The sequence below is a fragment of the Gorilla gorilla genome, chromosome 7, assembly GCF_029281585.2.
Source record: "Gorilla gorilla gorilla isolate KB3781 chromosome 7, NHGRI_mGorGor1-v2.1_pri, whole genome shotgun sequence".
NCBI classification, from domain to species: domain Eukaryota; kingdom Metazoa; phylum Chordata; class Mammalia; order Primates; family Hominidae; genus Gorilla; species Gorilla gorilla.
This window is the reverse complement of record NC_073231.2, coordinates 82,569,095-82,592,293: the sequence shown is the minus strand read 5'-3', so window position 1 is coordinate 82,592,293 and position 23,199 is coordinate 82,569,095. Positions and strand designations below refer to the sequence as shown.

General features: G+C 40.5%; 1 protein-coding gene across 22 annotated transcripts in view; it reads left to right on the top strand.

The window, feature by feature from the left end:
- The window catches only part of TACC1 (transforming acidic coiled-coil containing protein 1), a 97,346-nt gene extending 80,387 nt beyond the window's left edge, over positions 1–16,959 (top strand). For 10 of the 22 annotated variants that reach the window (XM_019032388.4, XM_019032390.4, XM_063709335.1 and 7 more), the window contains 7 exons: positions 416–541; positions 2,743–2,819; positions 4,498–4,541; positions 6,566–6,726; positions 7,568–7,674; positions 10,626–10,746; positions 11,881–16,959. In XM_019032388.4, coding sequence (XP_018887933.3) covers positions 416–541; positions 2,743–2,819; positions 4,498–4,541; positions 6,566–6,726; positions 7,568–7,674; positions 10,626–10,746; positions 11,881–11,949 — 705 coding nt within the window. In that variant the 3' untranslated portion in view covers positions 11,950–16,959. Of the gene's footprint in view, positions 1–415; positions 542–2,742; positions 2,820–4,497; positions 4,542–4,959; positions 4,987–6,565; positions 6,727–7,567; positions 7,675–10,625; positions 10,747–11,880 lie in introns of all 22 variants that reach the window. The other 12 variants (XM_055348972.2, XM_055348968.2, XM_055348966.2 and 9 more) reach the window with 2 other exon arrangements.
- Positions 16,960–23,199: the final 6,240 nt, after the last annotated feature.

Here is a 23,199-nt window from a genome sequence, read left to right as displayed (position 1 = left end):
GATATGTAACAGGAGTAGCTGTCACTTGTTTTTGTTTTTGCTTTTTTAAAAAAATTCCCATTTACATGGAGCTTATCCCCAGAAGCTTAATCATGGGTGTGTTTGTCTTTTATCCACGTGGTTCTTTGGTGACTGACCGCTATTATAAGTACACTTTCTCCCTTTTAGATCAGAATAAAATTTCTCTAGGTTATCTGCTCAACAGAAGCTAAGACCACTCTGATAGTCATTATAACAGGTTTTTTTTAGTTACTTCCATAATTAGATTTGTTTTTTAAAAAGCTTCCCCCGCTGACTTTTCTTTAAACATGGTTTTAAAGGATGTGATCAATTTAGTAATGAGGAAGTTGTTGAAGGATGTCTGGGGTTAAGAAGCTGAAAGCTGACGGATTCAGTGTAATCCCTTTCCCCACAGGGGCTGCTGGAGTCCTCTGCAGAGAAGGCCCCTGTGTCGGTGTCCTGTGGAGGTGAGAGCCCCCTGGATGGGATCTGCCTCAGCGAATCAGAGAAGACAGCCGTGCTCACCTTAATAAGAGAAGAGGTAAAAGCTCTCCTGTTTAGTCTGCTTATCACTCCATTTCTTTGTAAGGCCCATGTACCAGCAGGTAGATTGCATCTCTGCTGGCTCAAGTTATCACAGGCTGGAAGTTCTTATTACCTGCAGCTTGTTTAGGTCGTAAAAGGGCCCCCTGTGGCAGTGGTGCTGGAGTCCTGACATTCTGGTCTCCAGGGTAAAATGTTGACAATCTGAAATATTCTTAAGAATTTTGTACCCTTCTTTATCTTTCAGCCCTGACATTTAAAATACCTAATTTTGCCAGCTTTGCTCCCATGTGTAACTAAATCAGTGCTTTTATTTTACAGAGGATATATGCTCATACCTAAACATTTGTAATTTTTTTGCAGTAATACACAGTTGTTTCCTACTTTCATCCATTCTTTAAACCGTTCAACCCTCCGATTCCTGTATTGTGTTTCTTGAACAGCCTTTGTTCAAAATAGATCACTGCTAGGCCTTTCCTGGTTATCTGAAAAATATGAAAGACACTGTTGTGTACCATTAATCAGTTGCCCACCCTCTCCTGTCATATATCTATGCTGTATTTTGTGTGTTTGGTTTGTGTGTTTCTTGACTATTCCACCTGTTCTTAAAGGAAGGTGTGGCAATTTTATTTTTGTAGTTTTTAGTTTTATAGTTTTTTTTAGTTTTAATTTTTATAGTATGCTGAAAGTGGTTAAGCACCTCAGCTGCAGGTCTTTTACAGCTTTCTAAAATAGCATCAAGTTGGTAATGAGGGATGTCAGCTAGTCCTGTTTTCAAAACTTGGGAGCAGTGGTAATAAGGCCCACCAAAATCTTCTTTTTTTTTTTTTTTTTTTTTTTTTGAGATAAAATCTTGGCGCAGTAGCTCATGCCTGTAATCCCAGCGCTTTGGGAGGCCGAGGCGGGCGGATCGCCTGAGTTCAGGAATTCGAGACCAGACTGACCAACGTGGAGAAACCCCATCTCTACTAAAAAAAAAAAAAATACAAAATTAGCTGGGCGTGGTGGTGCATGCCTGTAATCCCAGCTACTTGGGAGGCTGAGGCGGGAGAATCGCTTGAACCTGGGAGACGAAGGTTGTGGTGAGCCGAGATCACACCATTGCACTCCAACCTGGGCAACAAGAGCGAAACTCCATCTCAGAAAAATAAAAATAAAATAAAAGACAAGATCTCACTCTGTCACCCAGGCTGAGTGCAGTGGCACAATTATAGCTCATTGCAGCCTCGAACTCCTAGGGTCAAGCGATCCTCTTGCCTCAGCCGCCTGAGTAGCTGGGACTGCAAGCACGTGCCACTGTCCCTGGCCAAAATCTTGTAAATGAGAAAAATGACTTGATGTTTTTCCTTGGAGTTAAACTATGAGATCACCACCTAATGGATCAAAGTAAAGAGGTGCCTGATTACCTGAAGCACACAGGATACATCCTTCTATGTTCTTGAGATCCTAATAAATATAACGAAACTACCAATTAGGAAGAGAGCGGCACGGCCAGGGAAGTACAGTAAGAGGAGCACCATGGCTGCCCATGCAAGCCCTGCCCAGGGCAAATAGAGTTTGAGGCAATGAACTTAGAGTATTTCCTTCCAGTTAGCAAGAGCATCCCAAATATGAGCCTAGGTTCCAGGCTAACTAGCAAGACTCTACCCGTAAGTGACGGATGCTATAGCTAGATGTAGCCAGCTCATCTGAGCCCCCTCCTTCTGACTCCGTTTTTATGAAGCTGTCAAAAATCTCTATAGAAAGAGAATGTGTTGCTCATGCCAACTTCCAATGGTCTGACTTTGTGGCAGTTTCATTCTCTGGTGGCCTGGCATCAGCCGTGATTACATGGCCTTAGTTAAGAGTGAATACCTGCCAATCAGATGGCTCTGTTCTTGGTGTCTGTCCCAGTCAGGGCCTGGCCCTGCAGAGCTGAGAGCTAGACCCTGGACCAAGGTAAAGTTCACAGAGGCTGTAAATACCACTTGGGATTTCTGGGAGATGTTCTACTCATCTTTATTCCCGTGTCTGCATCCCAGCATTCTGTGTGGCTTAGAATACACTTTTCCAAATGGTTACAAACATTTAATTTTGAAGTTTATATTTCTAATATAGATTGAACATCTTGGGTTAGACCTGGTTGTGTGCTATTTCAGTTCCCAGTCTTAAATGCAAATTGTAATAGATTGGGTAAAACTAAGCTTTATTGTACTCTAGATAATTACTAAAGAGATTGAAGCAAATGAATGGAAGAAGAAATACGAAGAGACCCGGCAAGAAGTTTTGGAGATGAGGTTAGACTGGAGGTTTTGGGGAGGGGCTGGATACTTTTATACACTGTTAGATTTGATACAGATGAAGTGATGACAGTGTTTGCTTGCCACAGAACCAAGTGTTGAGAGCTTGAGGGCTTTGCTGTTTGCACCTTACTTTGTGATTGAGAATGTTATTTCAGGAGTTATTGCTAACTAGTTATTATATTCAAATACTGTAGTTTATCTTGGGTTGTTCAGAACATAACATGTAAACAGAACCCACATAATTCCTATCTTCTTAGAATTGACAGAAATTTGTATCAAAATATCCATTTGGAATACAGAAAAATAAGATTTATCCAATGATAGAGACACTGAAATTCATAATACTACTTTTTTTTTTTGAGGCATGGTCTCACTCTGTCATCCAGGCTGGAGTGCAGTGGTGTGATCATGGCTCACTGCAGCCTCAACCTCCTGGGATCAACTGATCCTCTCCCCTCTGCCTCCCAAGTAGCTGGGACCACAGGCATGTGCCAGCATGCCTGCATAATTTTTTTTAGAGATGAAGTCTTGCTCTGTTGCCCAGGCTGGTTTGTAACTCCTGAGCTCAAGCAATGCACCTGCCTCAGCCTTCCAAAGTGCTGGGATTGCAGGCATGACCCACAGCGCCTGGTCCATAATACTTTTTAAAAATTAATTATGCATGAGAGTTTCAAATTACATAACCAGCAAATAGATGATAGAAAGCTTGTTAACAAGAAACAAAATTGATTGACTTGAAATCGAAATCTTTTTATTTTTCCTCACTTTTAGAAAGGAGAGTTATGAGCCATGAAATGACTAAAGATGAAATCAAAGTAGAGAAGAAAAAAAGGCATAAATAATTGACACACAGTGTGGTCAACACTTGAATGATTAAAAAACATTTTAAGTATATCCCTCTAATTTGTTGCTGTTTTATTATTTGTCTTTTAAGCATTTCCTAGGTGTAAGGCCCTTTGCTGGGCTTGATGGAAAGGAAGGGACATTCCTGCTCTTAGAGAGCGGTAGCCATCCATAATAACCAACTTGGATATGACGTCAAAAGTGATGGGGGCACCACCATTGAGGGCAGGGGAGGACGTGATGCGACTCACAGAGCACCCAGCACTGGACTGGGTCAGAAGGACATTGTCACTCTTCACTAGAAGAAAGGTTAACCCAAGAGGGTGGTCTTTAAAGTCTTCGAATAAGTGAAATACTTTTGGAATTAGGACACAAAATAAAACTTGTAACTGAATCAGAGGTAGAGTGTCTGAAAGGGTGGATTGAGTCAGGAAAGTCTAAAGTCAGATCGCATCTCTTAGGAAGAGCCCAGAAGAATATCTTTAACTTAGTTTGTAAAAGATTGACTCATCTAAGCAGAATGAATCTATTTCCTTGCAGTATTCAAGTAGGTGCAAAGAGAAAGGGAAGGCAGTTGGTTCTATAAGTAAAATATAAGTTTGACTAAAGATAAAATCTTAACAAAAACCTTTTTTGAACCTTAAGAAACCTTATATAATGTAAAAAAAAAAAAAAAAAAAAAAGAGATAACGAGAGCCCCAAAGCAGATAAATGGATTACATAAATTGTCAGTGTACATTAATGTGTTTAATTGTTTGGGACAGCATTTCTCCAACTTTCGTTGTCTGAAAATCCTCCTCTGGTAATAAGTTCTTTTTTTCTCATTTAGGAAAATTGTAGCTGAATATGAAAAGACTATTGCTCAAATGATTGGTAAGGAGAACATTTTGTTTTTTTGAGGGTATGAGCCATAGGATCTGTCTTAGTCTGTTCAGCCTGGTATAACAAAATACTGTAAGCTAGGTAGCTTATAAACAACAAACATTTTTCATAGCTCTGGAGACAGGAGAGTTCAAGGTGCCCACAGATGAGATGTCTGGGGAGGGCCCATTCCTCATAGAAGGGGCTGGCTAGCTCTCTGGGGTCTCTTTTATAAGGACACTAATCCTGACATAATCACCTCCCAAATTCCCTTCCATGCCCACTTTCATCCTGAACATACTCACACACTGGGGATTAGGTTTCAGTACACAAATTTGGGGTTGGGGGGTGGCATAAACTATAAGACCATAGCCGGATCCATTTATGATTTTCAGACCATGTCACAAACTTGTATTTGTCTTTCACTTAGATACAGTCGTCTCATTATTCGTGGGAGGTATGTTCTGTAAAGTTGCTGCAAACACTGAGTTAGTGAATACTAAACACTGCTCCTGGCCTGGCATGGTGGCTCACGCCTGTAATCCCAGCACTTTGGGAGGCTTGGGTGGGTGGATCACCTGAGGTTGAGAGTTCGAAAACAGCCTGACCAACATGGAGAAACCCCGTCTCTACTAATAATACAAAATTAGCTGGGCGTGGTGGTGCATGCCTGTAATCCCAGCTACTCAGGAGGCTGAGGCAGGAGAATCGCTTGAACCTGGGAGGCGGAAGTTATGGTGAGCCGAGATCGTGCCACTGCATTCCAGCCTGGGCAATGAGCAAAATTCCGTCTCAAAAAATAAATAAGTAAATAAACACTGCTCCTAGGGAAAAGACAGAGTTAGAGTCTTGCATCTGGCTACAACATTTTCATTGATTGATCAGTATATAACCTTGTTTTACGTGTGTTCCTGTTTAAAGACACCTTATTTAATATATATAGTTGATTCATTAACATTCAGCTCACAGTCAGTGGCACTTTGGCGCACGTCTGAACAGAGCTTCTGTAATGTATGTATTTTAAGGAAACTTACTGCCTTCTTGTGCTTGGTATCACTAGACAGCACTGTAGCACTGCCCTTGGGAGGCCACTTAAAACAGTGAAGTCTCCAGCAAAAAGAACACAAGTGCAACAAACATGGCCTGAATAGACCAAAAGAAGAACACTTGTTTATAGAATGAATCAAGAAGGTAGAGTATTGCTTTGTTCACTGTCAGCTGAGAGCGTGCATATCAGGTGACTAAAGCATTTTTGCCACTCTGCACACATCCACAAATGACTGTCAAAGTCCAGGAGGATAGATTTTAGGATTACAAATACATTTTAGCAAGTAGGCGAATTGGGAGGTATGGACTTGGTGAATAATGAGGGTCAACTGTAGTTAGGTTCATTTTAGAAGATGGCAGGCCTTGAATTCTGTGACTGTTGGTGGCCTGGTCACATCACTAACACCCGCTGGGAGCATCCTGTGTTTTGGTGCAGGGTTCTTACTCTAGTGCAGATTGTAATTTCTCTGCATCAGACCCAGTGGTGCCTTTACAAAACAACAGGGATTGATCCTTCTGCATGGAATTTAGAGTCTCTTCTCATCCATATCATAAGGATTGACTCCCTAAACCAGAGTCTGTCCTTTCTCCACTAAATTGCCGAAATGATACTTTCTATCATCCACATCACCTAACGCCTTCCCAGGTCAGGGCCTTACCACAGCTGTTCTTCTCTATGGAATATTCTCCCAGGTAGCTGTATGGCTCACATCCTCATTTCTGTCTGGTCTATGCTCAAATCTCTCCCCTGAGAGCAGGTACTCTCTGTATAGTAACAGCCCCCTCCCCGCCCCCATTCCCCCTTACCCTGCCTTGTTCTTTCCCCATCACTTGTTACCATGCGTCTCCCCCAACTAGAGTATAAGCCATAAGAGTGGGAATTTGGTCACATCCCCGGCTGTGTCCCTACCACGAGAACACTGCTTGTCTTCTAAGGAGTATCTATTTTTTGAATAAATATGTCGTTCCTTTTGACTTGTGATTCCCAGAAGATGAACAAAGGACAAGTATGACCTCTCAGAAGAGCTTCCAGCAACTGACCATGGAGAAGGAACAGGCCCTGGCTGACCTTAACTCTGTGGAAAGGTCCCTTTCTGATCTCTTCAGGAGATACGAGAACCTGAAAGGTGTTCTGGAAGGGTTCAAGAAGGTAGAGTGTTTTTTCCCTCTGTCTCCTGGTGTATTTCCAGTAGTGTATTTCCTTGGTAACTGGTCATCAAATACATATGCCAGAGGTTGTGGGTATCCTTTTAAATAGGAGCTCAGGGCCTACTGGCCTTGTATCCTCTATTCCAGTGAAGCTGGATTTTTTTCCACATTTTTCCTTCTTTGGTTGTTCAGGCATCTGGCCCACTGGGTGCCATGTCTTGGCCATTCCTCTCCTGTGTCAAGCCAATAAGCCCCAGGCTGTGGCGTAGACTGCAAGAACTATTAATTGAACCCTCAGACCTCAGGTGAATTCTAGAAATGTTCTTTCTGGTAATTCACCTTTTCAGTTTTAGTAAAAGGGATTAGAAGGAATTCCATGTCACTGAAAAATTAAAGCTGCATATTCTAGAAGACATTAGTATAATGTTTCAAATTTAGATGTAAATGGGCCTGTTGATTTAATTTAACTTTACCATATCAACCAGACACAATTATAGCAATGAAATGTCTTTATTTTCATATTAAAATAAAAATGAAACTGGACAGTTTATCAAATATGGAAATCAAATTGCCATTCAGTTTTGAATAACTGCCTTCCTAAAGTAGGCATATTGGTATAACTGACCCTTACTGTATGATATTGAAAATTAACACATGAAGACATTATGTAGAATTTCCTCAGTGAGAATTACATGTGGCTATTTCAAATTACTGCAGAGTATGAATAAAAGCCATCTGAATTAATTAGATTTTTCCATTCTTTAAAAAATGAAAACTCTGATATGTGGTAGATTAGAAGAAACAAAATGACCTGTTTATTTTCAATTTTTGCTTTGGAACAGAATGAAGAAGCCTTGAAGAAATGTGCTCAGGATTACTTAGCCAGAGTTAAACAAGAGGAGCAGCGATACCAGGCCCTGAAAATCCACGCAGAAGAGAAACTGGACAAGTAAGAGCTTGTAAATTTTGAATTTCACTCTTCATGATGTTGTGGGAAGATTGAGAGAGGAAAAAAAAATCACTGTTTTGCAACTCCAGGTTGTATTTTATGTGTGTGTTTATTTCACTTTTTAAACCCTTTTCCCATTGTTACAACATTAAAAAGTAAAAAAACGTATATCTGCTCCTGCCTCCTTCCACTGGGTTCCCATCTTTCTCTATGCCAGGTAATCACCATTGTTGGTTTCTGTTTTTTCTTCCTATTACAATTTTTTTCTTTTTTATATGATTATAGCATACTTCGCTATTTTTGCTTAGCAATATAATTTTGAGAATCTTTCCATGTCAGTGCAAGAAGAGCTTCCTCTTTTTTTTCTAATAGCCACATGGTATTCCATTGTTGGAATGTATCATTTATTTAACAGTCCCCTCCTGTTAGACATTAAAGTTAATTCAAATGTCTTGCTGCCACAGACAGTGCTGCCACAGATCACCTGGTAGGTGATCGTTTTGCATGCCTGTGAGTTATCTTTATGATCTGTATGTTAGAAAAGGAATTGCTAGACCAAAGCATATATGAATTTATAATTATAAGTGTTGTCAGATTGGCCCCATTAGACTTTTATCATTTGATAGGCCTAGATAATATATGAGAGCATCTCTTTTTTCTACAACTGTGCCAATAGGTCAACGTTTTTATTTTCTGCAAATCTAATAGGTGAAAATGGTATTTCAACATAGGTATTTGTTTTTGGCAAGCAACAGAGCATTTATTTATTTATTTTATTATTATTTTTTTTTTGAGACGGAGTTTCTCTCTGTCACCCAGGCTGGAGTGGAGCAGTGCAATCTAGGCTCACTGCAACCTCAGTCTCCTGGGTTCAAGTGATTCTCCTGCCTCAGCCTCCCAAGTAGCTTGGATTACAGGCACACGCCACCACACCCGGCTAATTTTTTGTATTTTTAGTAGAGACAGGGTTTCACCATGTTGGCCAGGCTGGTCTGGAACTCCTGACCTCAGGTGATCCGCCCGCCTCAGCTTCCCAAAGTGCTGGGATTACAGGTGTGAACCACCGCGCCCAGCCCCAGAGCATTTATTTTAATCCATGTAATTTTGATTTGCATCTATCTTATGAATGAAATTGAATATATTTCACCATTCATTTATTAATATATTTGCTTTACTATGAATTACTCTATTCTTTGCCCATTTTCCTATTGTCATTTTATAGATTTTATATATTAGGGACACCAGCCCTTTGTGATAAGAATTTTGAATAATTTTTCAAGTTTATCATTTGTCTTTTGCCTCCACCTATAGTGTTTTTTGATATTCAGAAATTTACTTTTATGTGCTGAAATGTATTAGTCATTTCTTTTACAGCTTCTGGATTCTTTGTCATAGTAACAAAGATCTTCCCCATGCTGGATAGAAAATATTCTCCCATGTTTTACTTACACTTTATGGCTTAGTTTTTTTAATCCTTAAATCTAATACATTTGGAGTTTATCCTGGGGAGTGTTATCCAACTTGATTTTTTGTTGTTTTTTTTTGAGACAGAGTCTCACTCTGTCACCCATGCTGGAGTGCAGTAGCACAGTGTCAGCTCACTGCAACCTCTGCCTCCTGGGTTCAAGTGATTCTCCTGCTTCAGCCTTCCGAGCAGCTGGGATTATAGGCACCCGCCACCATGCCCAGCTAATTTTTGTATTTTTAGTAGAGACGGGGTTTCGCCATGTTGGGCAGGCTGGTCTCGAACTTCTGACCTCAAGTGATCCGCCCGCCTCGGTCTCCCAAAGTGCTGGGATTACAGGCATGAACCACTGAGCCTGGCCTTCCAACTTGACTTTTTAACTAAAAGGTAATACATGCTTGTACATTTTGCTGCCTAAATTTCCACTCCCATAGTACTGTATTAGATTTCTTATGCATTCTTTTCCATAGGTTATACAGATGCCTCTATGTATTATACGTAGGTTTATTGTATATCCCTCTAGTCTTTTCTTTGTGTCTTTATAAATACTATGATTTTGAACTATAAAAAATATTTACAATACTGGAATCACATTAGACAAATTTCCTTTTTCCCTTAATAGCATATCCTGACCATTTTTTCATGTCAGAACATATAGCTGAATCTAATTCTTTTTATTAGGTCGTGGAACTATAGCATTTCTTTATTGATGGGCACTTAGTTACAAACTTTTTTACATTGAAGGTAACACTACAGCGAACATCCTGTGCACTCACTGTTATGCCAGGTGGGAGTATTTCTGTGAATACATAACTGAAAGTGGGATTGCTGCGTTGGAGGGTGTGTACACTTTAAATTGCCCTGGTGACTACCACATTGCCCGCCACAAGGCAGCGCCAGTTTTCAGCCGCCCATTGGCACATGAGCCTGCCTGTCTCCTTGTATCTCGGCCCACACAGGACTGTCCTTGTTAATTTTTGCCAATTCAATCAATTTTCAAAGCTTATCATTTTAATTTACATGCCTCTGATTGCTAATGAGGCTTTAGCATCCTTTCATCAGTTTAATGGCTGTTCATCAACTGACATTTATGGTTTTTAAGAATGCCTTTCACATCTCATTAATAAACTCATTCCCTGTAGGCCCGTGTCTCACAGATGTCAGTGGTTAGTATCCCAACTCTAGCTGTGATCGTCTCCAAAATTATGCAGTCTGCTTTTGTACTGGGCTAAAAAAAAAAAAATCTAAGACTGTTATAGAAACCATTTGCTAGTGAGATACAAATTTTGAAGTTGTCTGTAAATTGAATTTTTATAAATTAAAATGGAATTATTTAGGTCACCGATTTTTGTTTTTTTTCTCTCATGCAGTCAATTCTTTGAGGCCTGTGCCTCACAGATGTCAGTGGTTAGTATCCTGACTGGCTTTGACTAGTGACTAATCATGTGCTTTTTGTCTCTTTATTCCACCCAAACACCATAAACAGAGCCAATGAAGAGATTGCTCAGGTTCGAACAAAAGCAAAGGCTGAGAGTGCAGCTCTCCATGCTGGACTCCGGAAAGAGCAGATGAAGGTGGAGTCCCTGGAAAGGGCCCTGCAGCAGAAGGTACAGAAAGGGACCTGATCTGGGTGGCCACAGAGACGTTTGGTTTTCCTCCTCAGCAGTGACTCACTTATGACAGATCTGGGTGAAAGAGGCCTTGGCTTTCTACTCAGACACTTCAGTCCAGCTCCTTTCTGAACTGATCCAGGTGGAAACAAACAAGTCAAACCATTAAATTTTCAAGCACATCATGCGGAAATCATCCACAGGCAGGGTGCAGAGAGGAAGTTGCGTTTTAACTGAAGTTCAGAACACCTTCCTAGTTGGGGTCATGAGACTGCCTTTCTTTCTTTCTTTGTTTTTTATGCAATATATTAATATGAAGCCATCTTCCCCCTTCATTGCTTTAGATCAGTGGTTTGCAGTTGGGGGCAGTTTTGTCCTCCAGGGGATGTTAGGTGTTAGGTAATGTCTGGAGATATATTTGTTTGGTTGTCCCCACTGGGAGATGCTACTGGTATCTAGTGCAGGAGGCCAGGGATGCTGTTAAACATCCTACAATGCACAGGACAGCCTCTGACAACACATTTACCCATCCTAAAACATCAGCAGGGCTGCTTTGAGAAACTGCTATAGATAAATGAAAACCCGGACTAGCAACAATCCCTGTTTCTCACTAAGCAATTTTTAGCTTTCCGTTTTTATATGTCTCCGGTGTATTTTCTTTACTGCATTTCCAATTATTTACTCATACCTGTGCCATCCATTCATCAAGAGCAGGAGTTTTTATCACAGGGTCTGTTAGCCCATAGAACGGTGCTCTCTGGGAGATTCAGACTCCAGCATCCCTAGATATGCTAATGGATTGAGTGAGACCCAGATACTTACGTTTTTGACAAGTACCCCAGATAATTCCTCTGATAACAAGAAAATTGGGGAACTAAGAAATTCATGGACAAGTTTCAGAGGGCTGGTGACTGTCCTCACCCTTTACTCAATTTAAGCATGATTTTATGAGTACATTTTTTGAGATGTGTAGCCTTTTTTTCTTTAAAGCATCTCTGATGTAGAAAAGTTAAAAATCACTGAATTAGGATGTCTAGGGTAGGGTAGATCCAGACTTGGGACTAGTTAACTCTATTTGCCTTTATTTCAGAATACAAAGTGGCCTGCATAATTATGTCATTTGTCTTTCAGAACCAAGAAATTGAAGAACTGACAAAAATCTGTGATGAGCTGATTGCAAAGCTGGGAAAGACTGACTGAGACACTCCCCCTGTTAGCTCAACAGATCTGCATTTGGCTGCTTCTCTTGTGACCACAATTATCTTGCCTTATCCAGGAATAATTGCCCCTTTGCAGAGAAAAAAAAAAAAAACTTAAAAAAAGCACATGCCTACTGCTGCCTGTCCCGCTTTGCTGCCAATGCAACAGCCCTGGAAGAAACCCTAGAGGGTTGCATAGTCTAGAAAGGAGTGTGACCTGACAGTGCTGGAGCCTCCTAGTTTCCCCGTATGAAGGTTCCCTTAGGCTGCTGAGTTTGGGTTTGTGATTTATCTTTAGTTTGTTTTAAAGTCATCTTTACTTTCCCAAATGTGTTAAATTTGTAACTCCTCTTTGGGGTCTTCTCCACCACCTGTCTGATTTTTTTGTGATCTGTTTGATCTTTTAATTTTTTAGTATCAGTGGTTTTATTTAAGGAGACAGTTTGGCCTGTTGTTACTTCCAATTTATAATCAAGAAGGGGCTCTGGATCCCCTTTTAAATTACACACACTCTCACACACATACATGTATATTTATAGATGCTGCTGCTCTTTTCCCTGAAGCATAGTCAAGTAAGAACTTCTCTACAGAAGGACATATTTCCTTGGATGTGAGACCCTATTTTGAAATAGAGTCCTGACTCAGAACACCAACTTAAGAATTTGGGGGATTAAAGATGTGAAGACCACAGTCTTGGGTTTTCATATCTGGAGAAGACTATTTGCCATGACGTTTTGTTGCCCTGGTATTTGGACACTCCTCAGCTTTAATGGGTGTGGCCCCTTTAGGGTTAGTCCTCAGACTGATGGTAGTGTCTGCTTTCTGCATGAACGGCAATATGGGACTCCCTCCAAGCTAGGGTTTGGCAAATCTGCCCTAGAGTCATTTACTCTCCTCTGCCTCCATTTGTTAATACAGAATCAACATTTAGTCTTCATTATCTTTTTTTTTTTGAGACAAAGTTTCGATCTATTTTAAGTATGTGAAGAGAATCTACTTGTAAAAGGCTGAGATCTTAATTAAAAGGTAATTGTAGCACATTACCAATTATAAGGTGAAGAAATGTTTTTTTTCCCAAGTGTGATGCATTGTTCTTCAGATGTTGAAAAGAAAGCAAAAAATACCTTCTAACTTAAGACAGAATTTTTAACAAAATGAGCAGTAAAAGTCACGTGAACCACTCCAAAAATCAGTGCATTTTGCATATTTTTAAACAAAGACAGCTTGAATACTGAGAAGAGGAGTGCAAGGAGAAGGTCTGTACTAACAAAGCCAAATTCCTCAAGCTCTTACTGGACTCAGTTCAGAGTGGTGGGCCGTTAACCCCAACATGGAATTTTTCCGTATAAATCTCAATGAATTCCCTTTCATTTGAATAGGCAAACCCAAATCCATGCAAGTGTTTTAAAGCACTCTCCTGTCTTAATCTTACATCCTGAAAGTCTTCATGGTGATATGCACTATATTCAGTATACGTATGTTTTCCTACTTCTCTTGTAAAACTGTTGCATGATCCAACTTCAGCAATGAATTGTGCCTAGTGGAGAACCTCTATAGATCTTAAAAAATGAATTTTTCTTTAGCAGTGTATTACTCACATGGGTGCAATCTTTAGCCCCAGGGAGGTCAATAATGTCTTTTAAAGCCAGAAGTCACATTTTACCAATATGCATTTATCATAATTGGTGCTTAGGCTGTATATTCAAGCCTATTGTCTTTAAATTTTGTATAAAAAAGAACAAGAGAAATTATCTGTCGTTTGAGAAGTGGCTTGACAATCATTTGAGCTTTGAAAGCAGTCACTGTGGTGTAATATGAATGCTGTCCTAGTGGTCATAGAACCAAGGGCACGTGTCTCCCCTTGGTATAACTGATTTCCTTTTTAGTCCTCTACTGCTAAATAAGTTAATTTTGCATTTTGCAGAAAGAAACATTGATTGCTAAATCTTTTTGCTGCTGTGTTTTGGTGTTTTCATGTTTACTTGTTTTATATTGATCTGTTTTAAGTATGAGAGGCTTATAGTGGCCTCCATTGTAAATCCATAGTCATCTTTTTAAGCTTATTGTGTTTAAGAAAGTAGCTATGTGTTAAACAGAGGTGACGGCAGCCCTTCCCTAGCACACTGGTGGAAGAGACCCCTTAAGAACCTGACCCCAGTGAATGAAGCTGATGCACAGGGAGCACCAAAGGACCTTCGTTAAGTGATAATTGTCCTGGCCTCTCAGCCATGACCGTTATGAGGAAATATCCCCCATTCTAACTTAACAGATGCCTCCTCTCCAAAGAGAATTAAAATCGTAGCTTGTACAGATCAAGAGAATATACTGGGCAGAATGAAGTATGTTTGTTTATTTTTCTTTAAAAATAAAGGATTTTGGAACTCTGGAGAGTAAGAATATAGTATAGAATTTGCCTCAACACATGTGAGGGCCAAATAACCTGCTAGCTAGGCAATAATAAACTCTGTTACAGAAGAGAAAAAGGGCCGGGCACAGTGGCTTATTCCTGTAATCCCAACACTGTGGAAGGCCGAGGCAGGAGGATCACTTGAGTCCAGGAGTTTGAAACCTACCTAGGCAACATGGTGAAACCTTGTCTCTACCAAAAATATAGAAATTAGCTGGGCATGGTGGCACGTGCCTGTGGTCCCAGCTACTTGGGAGGCTGAGGTGGGAGGATCACTTGAGCCTGGGAGGTCAAGGCTGCAGTGAGCCATGATCATGCCACTGCACTCCATCCTGGGTGACAGCAAGATCTTGTCTCAAAAAAACAAACAAACAAAAACAGAAGTGAAAAAGGAAAGTAGAAGGCAGCTGCTGGCCTAGATGTTGGTTTGGGAATATTAGGTGATCCTGTTGAGATTCTGGATCCAGAGCAATTTCTTTAGCTTTTGACTTTGCCAAAGTGTAGATAGCCTTTATCCAGCAGTATTTTAATTGGGGAATGCAACGTGAGGCCAACTGAACAATTCCCCCCGTGGCTGCCCAGATAGTCACTGTCAAGGTTGGAGAGTCTCCTTCCAGCCAGTGACCTACCCAAACCTTTTGTTCTGTAAAACTGCTCTGGAAATACCGGGAAGCCCAGTTTTCTCACGTGGTTTCTAGCTTCTTCAGACTCAGCCCAAATTAGGAAGTGCAGAAGCACATGATGGTGAAAAACCTAGGATTTGGCAGCCTTCCAGAATGGTATGGAATCTGAGGGAAGATTTATGTTTCGTTTTGGAGGATAGCTCAAGTTGAATTTTCTTTCCAGCCAATTACCCTTTCAACCTACCCATACTTTGTACAACTCTCACACAAATACTTAGATATTTATTAGATAGCCCTGAATTCACTCTAATTATAAACATGGAGTGTAAACTGCCCCCAGATGTTCCTGGGCTGGGTAAAAGCAGCTGGAGTGAAGCACTCATTTTCCATAAAGGTAACAAAGGGCAGCTCAGTGGTTACTCAAGCTCAAAAGGGTTTTTTAAGAGCAAGCATTGGTTAAGTCTGTGTATACTGAGTTGGAAGTGATTTCAACACATTTCTTTTTTAGTGGAGTGAAAGTTCTGAAGCCCCCTTTTAACTTCCTTTTGGTTTTTCATTATAATTGGTAGCCATCTCATGAACTGTCTCTGACTGTTGTCTCTTTGTGGTCATGTGATTGTGAGCTTGCTCTCTGACTTGCATTTCTGACTTTATCCTGTTGTTAGGAAGATAGAAACTAGGTTTTGAAAGATTACATGATTCAAGCGAGGGATTTTAAAGTAAAGATGTATTTATTCTGAAGAATCTAAAAGATAACAGATTATTTGCTTATGAAAGAACAATATAGTCTGGGAATCCCAGAATGTCAAGCCAAAGGTCTAAGAAGTCATCTCCTTCAAATACTTTAATAAAGAAGTATTTCGAGGAGATATCTGTCCAAAAAGGTTTGACTGGCCTCCAGATTCCAGTTATTTTTAAAAAGCAATTTACCACTAAATCCTTGAGTCTCCATAGAGTAACAGTAAAGAAACTGATGTAACAGACTCTCCTCTCAAAGGATCTCCTCTGGAAGAGACTATCAGCGGCAGCATTCTCCAGGGAAGACCCATCCCCTAGTGCCAGAGCTTGCATCCTGGAGACTAAAGATTGCACTTTTTGTAGTTTTTTGTCCAAATGCAATCCCATTTCTGTGCCTCTTAGCATGCAGTTAGATTTGGACAAACAAGATTCCTAAGGAATGACTTTATTAACTATAATATGGTTACAGCTATTATATAAATATATATTCTGGTTATAGTTCTAATATGGAGATGTTGTGTGCAATGCTGGCCTGTGGTGGTCTGTGTAATGCTTTAACTTGTATGGAGGAGGCCAGGCTCGGAGCTGAGACGTGGCCTGAACCTTCCCTGTATCGATCCTTTAATTTAGAACTGTCAAGATGCCACTCTCTCCCCCTCTGCCTTTTAGTGGTATCTGACATATACTCAAAACAGTAATTTCCTGGTCACATCATTAACTGCTAATTCTGTATTTATAAAGAATTTTCAAATGGACATGTACAAATTTGAACTCAAACCATCCCCAGTCCAGATACAGGGCAGCGTGTAGGTGACCACACCAGAGCCTCAGCCTTGGTCCTTCTCAGCCGTCAGGATAGGATCCAGGCATTTCTTTTAAATCTCAGAGGTAGCAGTAAACTTTTCAGTATTGCTGTTAGCAAGTGTGTGTTTGCCAATAGATACCCATTATACTAATGTGCCAAGTAAATGTTCATTGCACATCTGCTTCCACTGTGTTCCCACGGGTGCCATGAAGTGTGTGAGGAGCCCCTCATCTGGAGGGATGAGTGCTGCGTTGACTACTGCTATCAGGATTGTGTTGTGTGGAATATTCATCTACATAAATTTTATATGCACAGTAATTTCCCTTTTTATATGTCAAGTACCTATTTGTAAAAGTTATACTCACAAATTATTATAATGATTACTAATATATTTTTTCCATGTTTCATTGCCTGAATAAAAACTGTTTACCACTGTTAGATTTGGGGGTGTGTGTGGTGTTGGTACTTTTCCTGGTTATAATTGTATCCCTGAATGTGAAAATTTATGGCAGCCCTGCTTTTATGAGCCCCAAATTTCAACCTAAAAATAGGAAAGATCACATTTTCTCTACACTCATTTGTGTATGTAGTTGGGTGTGTAACTAAAAACAAAACAAACTTTGGAATTCAGATACTGCCATGTAGATGTCGTGCCTTTGCATCTGTGCAAACAAAGTTTTTAGCTGGGTGCTTCTTGGTTTTGCTTAGAGACTGGTTGTCTGCCCTGGCATTTTTCAAGTCACCCCAAGCTTTCTGACTCGAAGGACCTGGGGTAAGGCAGAACTATGTAAATAGTGCAGAGCAAAGAGTTGCTGTGTTTTGTTTCTTCTAGGTTCAATGCGGTACCAGGAATAACTTTTTAAATACTGGCTAAGCCAACTCTCCACTTTAAAGGGATAGGAGATTGGGCAGGAAATTTTGTGGGTTGTATTACAGGAAAAGACAAATTAAGAGGATAATTAAGGCTTCATTTTACAACTAGCTGGAGATCCACTTAGGAAAATCAGAGAACTATCACTTTTCTTGCTGTTTGCCACATCTTAAGACAGTGCAGCCTCTGTCTGCAAATATGCCAAAAGGCATATTTCTCACCCCTGCGTGCCTGAATCACCAGGAGAGAATCTTCTAAAAGTCTCTGATGGAGACTGCCATTTGCAGAATGTGAAACACAGTAGAAATATGTTTCTAAGAATTATTGGGAAGAATAAGATGGAAATTAACCTTGCTACTCTCTTACAGAATTGTATTCTTAGATAATTTAAGACCACCAATGTTTTTCATACTTTTACAAATAGGGGATCATGGGGCCATTTTAGTGAATAGCAATTAAGCGTAAGTATTTCTTCATGGAATCTATTACAGATATAAATGAATATATGTGAACTTGGTCATGACAAAAAATGACTTTCTTGCTGTGGCTAATGGTCAAAGCATGAAAAACCCTGATCTAGCCAACTGAAGTCCTTTTACAATGGAAACAGGCCCAGTGGGAGAAGCAATGAAGCGAAGATCACATGGCTTGTATGTCAGTAAGCATTGTTGCCCTCGCTCAAAATGAGGGAAAAAAAATTAATTGCCACTTAGTTCTTTTCAAGCTCTTGAAATCCAAGTCCTAGGTTTAGGTAGTATTTATATCATTTTCCAAGTTTGTAGGCACTTAAGGACCGATGAAAACCAAATACCTTTTTCTCAACACTTATTCATTCATTCACTCATTTATTTGCAGAGTTTAAAGTGAAACATGAAAAGTTTGAGGGACAGTTAGCCAAAGAAATTGTTTTTACATTTTATTGAAACAGCATTTAAATATAAATAATAGGGTAATGAAAATGATTCTTCCCGAGAAGAAAGCCATCCCTAGGTTACATTTCTTGAAAGAAAAAATGTAGTTGTGAGTTGTTGGTTAGTTATTATCTCAGTGAGTTATTTCCTGAGAGTGGATAGATAGTGGTGCTTATGATCTATGAGATAAATCTAACCCCGGACAGGCCTGTATTTTCCACCTTTTTTTTTTTTTTTTTGGAGACAGATTCTCACTCTGCTGCCCAGGCTGAAGTGCAGTGGCATGATTTCAGCTCACTACAACCTTCACATCCCAGGTTCAAGTGATTCTCCTGCCTCAGCCTCCCAAGTAGCTAGGATTACAGGCGCATGCCACTACGCCATGCTAATTTTTGTATTTTAGTAGAGAGGAGGTTTCACCATGTCAGTCTGGTCTCGAACTCCTAACTTCAGATGATCCACCCGCCTAGGCCTCCCAAATTGCTGAGATTACAGGCGTGAGCCACCGCGCCCAGCCCTATTTTCTGCATTTCTGAGAATTAACAAAATGTGCCAAGTTAAGATGTGCAAACTCCTAATCACAAAACATTCAACTGTGAGACATTATATAGACCAAGAAGACATTTTTGTTTTAGACATCAAAAATGACAGCACAATTAGCTAATTGGGTGCATTCAGGCATAATCACAATATTTTACTAAAATATTAAGGAGTCCAGACAGCGTCTCTTGGATGTGCAATGATGAACGTGCCTTCTATTTCACTGTAAGACTGGCACTCTAATTTGTCTTTTATGTAGTCCGTACTTTTCCAGATACATATTTTTTTCTTTCTCCCTTTCAGTTGATTTGTATAACATCATGAATTTTCAGCAAAAATGCCATGTGTAAAATATGATTCAGTCAAGCATGGTGATTCACGCCTGTAATCCCGGCACTCTGGGAGGCCGATGGGGGTGGTGGATTGCTTCAGCTCAGGATTTTGAGACCAGCCTCTAACATGGCAAAAACCTGTCTCTACCAAAAACACAAAAATTAGCTGGGCATGGTGGTGCACACCTGTAGTCCCAGCTACTCGGGAGGCTGAGGTGGGAAGATTGCTTGAGCCGGAGGTCGAGGCTCCAGTGAGCCATGATTTCATCTCCGCACTCCAGCCTGGGTGCCAGAGCAAGACCCTATCTCAAAAAAAAAAATTTTTTTTACATTAAAAATTTTTTAAGTAAGCAAAATATGATTTTACTTCCTGTGTCAACTTTCAGTGCAAATGTGTATGAGTGGTCACAGGGGGCCTCCATTCCCAAAGGCTTATTCTCTCTCGGGCCACGTCTTTCAAACTGCAGGTCAAAACCCATTTTAGAGGTTATGAATTAGAAGAATGAACGCTTGTAAAAGCAAATAGTGAAGGTGTAAGTGCTGTTTCATGAAATTTTATTACACTTACATGATACCATATATGGGTAATGAGTTGTAATTTTAAACGTCTTGGTTTGGGGGCCTAAAAGTTAAAAAAAGCAAGTTTAAAAAAGCTTAAAAGCCACTAACTTTAGGTCATGGGGAGACAGTTGTTGGATCAGTCAAGGATTTTATGGGAGTTAAAAACAATGATTGCAATCTCCATTTGTTAAAAGTAAGCTACAGAGTTAGAACACAGTAATCCACAACCACAGTTTATGGCAACTCGAAGAAATCAAAACTTCAGAACGGAAACATGAAGCTGCGTTCAGAAAACACAACCTAAAAATTCCTTTCTAATCCTCAATTGAGATGGAAAGAAGAAAAGAGAACGTTAGAACGGGAGTACATAAAGAATAAAAGCCTGTGGACCTAACAAGCCCTCTAGAAAATAAAGTCTACTAAAAAATAAGAAATGTAAAATTCTTCCTTCCCTCTGCCGTCCCAACATAAACTCATCCTCCTCCTCGAGGCAGCAGAGGGCGAGCTACTCAGGTTCAGAGACACATTTCTGTTTTGCTGCCACTGCCAAAAACTAACCCAACTCTCAACTGAAAAAAAGAAACCTCCTCTGTTAGAAGCAAAAATTCTCCTTGATTACAACTTCTTAGACTTAAATTTCTTTGCACAGTTCAATTCTAAATTACAATTGTTCCTATCTGCTGTAGACAAGATCTTTCATTTAAATCTTAACTAGATGTTGGTGTCTGTTCTTCGATGCCACACTTCAACTGAGTAACTGCAAGGCAATGAATACGTGTGTATGAAGTAAGTGACCAAGTCTTGAGGTTCCACATATTTTCAGAAATGTGGTCAGATTTGAAGTTGAATCTGAGGGTTTGAGTTAAGGAAATAAGCTTAAGGGGACAAGATCATTCACCACAATGTCACACAGGCAGAAATCAGATACAAATCAGAGAATGCCAGAGGTGTGATAAAATAGTTGGTCAATTGGGGCCAGGCACAGTGGCTCATGCCTGTAATACCAGCACTTTGGGAGGCTGAAGCGGGTGGATCACAAGGTCAAGAGATCGAGACCATACTGGCCAACATGGTGAAACCCCGTCTACTAAAAACACAAAAATTAGCCCGGCATGGTGGCGCATGCCTGTAAACCCAGCTACTCGGGAGGCTGAGGCAGGAGAATCACTTGAACCCGGGAGGCTGAGGTTGCAGTGAGCCGAGATCGCCCCACCGCACTCCAGCCTGGTGACAGAGTGAGACTCTGTCTCAAAAAAAAAAAAAAGAAAAAAGAAAAATATATATATATATATATATATATATTTGATCAATTGGGATGTTTGTGGAAATTAATTTCTCTAAACATTTAAAAATTATTTTGGAATCATTTTAGATTTGCAGAAAAGTTGCAAAGATTCTCTAAACTTTCCTTCCTTTCGTGGCTAGCTCTCTTATTTCCACCCTTTCCTTGTTCTTCCTTTTTTTTTTTTTTGACAGGGTTCTTTCTCTGTCACATAGGCTGGAGTGCAGTGGTACAATTATAGCTCACTGCAGCCTTGACCTCCTGGGCTCAAGTGAGCCTTCCCCCTAAGCCTTGTGAGTAGCTAGGACTACAGGTGCACGCCACTGCACCTGCCTATTTTTTTTTTTTTAATTGTAGAGATGGGGTCTTGATACGTTGTCTAGGGTGGTCTTGAACTCCACAGCCCATCCTGGGCTCAAGTGATCCACTCACCTTGGCCTCCCAAAGTGCTGGGATTACAGGTGTGAGCCACCACACCCAGCCTCTTCCTTATTTTGTATCCTGCTGGTGTTTGGCTATTAATTGGGCATTTGCCATGTGCAGAGTCCTGGGTAGGCGCTGATGGGAGAAAGCTATCTTCCCCCTGCACACCTCTCTTTATACAAGCACTATTGTGAGGAAAGGCTATGAACTCCTCAGCCCTACTTTAAAAACAAGCATTACTGTGGTTATAGCAAAGTGGTGGTATCATGGGCCATCTCTTTTCCAATAAGATATACTTAATATATTTTTAAAGCTATAAAAGGTCAAATCAATACTTGGTAATTTGCCGTAGACGAAAACAAGGCCGCTTTCTTTTCCTCCCTGCATCTTCTATACAAAGAGCTTGGGTCAAGTTGAGAAGAGAGCTGGGTTTGAAACCTTGGCCTGTGACCTGGGGCCCTGGGACAGTCACTCTAATGCTGTGGACCTCTTTCCTCAACAGTGTATCTATAAAATACCAGAACTTTGGGCCGGGTGCAGTGGCTCACGCCTGTAATCCCAGCACTTTGGGAGGCCGAGGCGGGTGAATCACCTGAGGTCAGGAGTTCGAGACCAGCCTGGCCAACGTGGTGAAACCCCATCTCTACTAAAAATACAAAAAGCCGGGTGTGGTGGCGGGCGCCTGTAATCCCAGCTACTCAGGAGGCTGAGGCAGGATAATCGCTTGAACCTGGGAGGCGGAGGTTGTGGTGAGCCGAGATGGTACCATTGCCCTCCAGCCTGGGCAACAAAAGCAAAACTCCATCTCAAAAAAACAAAAAACAAACAAACAAAAAAAAACAGAACTTTGGACTCTATGTTCTTAAACTGTGTATGTGTTTAGGTGTTCTAACATTTTAAATTTGTCTTTAAAACTTGGAGCTCTTTTCCAACCTCTTCTCAGGCCTCCTTCTTATTCCAGAGACATTCTCCTGACACAGCTGTTCTCCTAATTTATTTGGTTATAGTCCTGCATTGAGAAATGCTACTTTTTATGGAATTCCTGTTTGAAAGTCCACTATCTAAATTTGCCTGGGTCCTAAATGAAATCAGATCCTAGCACCCCCACCAAAAAAAAGAAATGGAATTATGAACTCCGAAGCAAAAATATAGCTGTACCTTTGTGTGTGTAACTTTAGTAGCTCGGTGTTCAAACACACATGATCGTCAGGGAGGAGAGAGATCACTTGGCTGGAGGCAAGTGCTTTTGTTCTGTTTGGGAGACAATATGAGGGAAGGGGAGGGAGGCGTGGGTACCAGGAGGCAAAGTAGGCAGCATCTGTAGATTCCAGTTGGGCCCATTTCAATTGTGTAGGTGGATCAAATGCTGGGCCTATTTGTGCTTTTGGACAGGGATCTGCCATTTTCCTAATGCTGGAAAATTCCTAATTCTGGTCTACAAAATTGACCAATGCCAGTATAATATAATTCAACATTTTCCTAGCTTGTTTAGAAGAGGCATGTTGCAATGTGACTTTGATCACATTTTTTGATCAGCAGATAAATCTATATTTATTTATAATTCTGTTTTGTTCTAAGAAGGATTTAAGGCAGTTTGCAGGCAGGGTATAGAACCATCGATGTCACTTAAGATTGTCAGTTAATAGTGATGATGACAAAGGACTCGATGCAGTTGGGTCCAGTCACTTCCACCCCACCCACATGACAGGCATGGCCAAGACAGCCATTATCTTGTCATCACTGCAAATGGAATCTTCC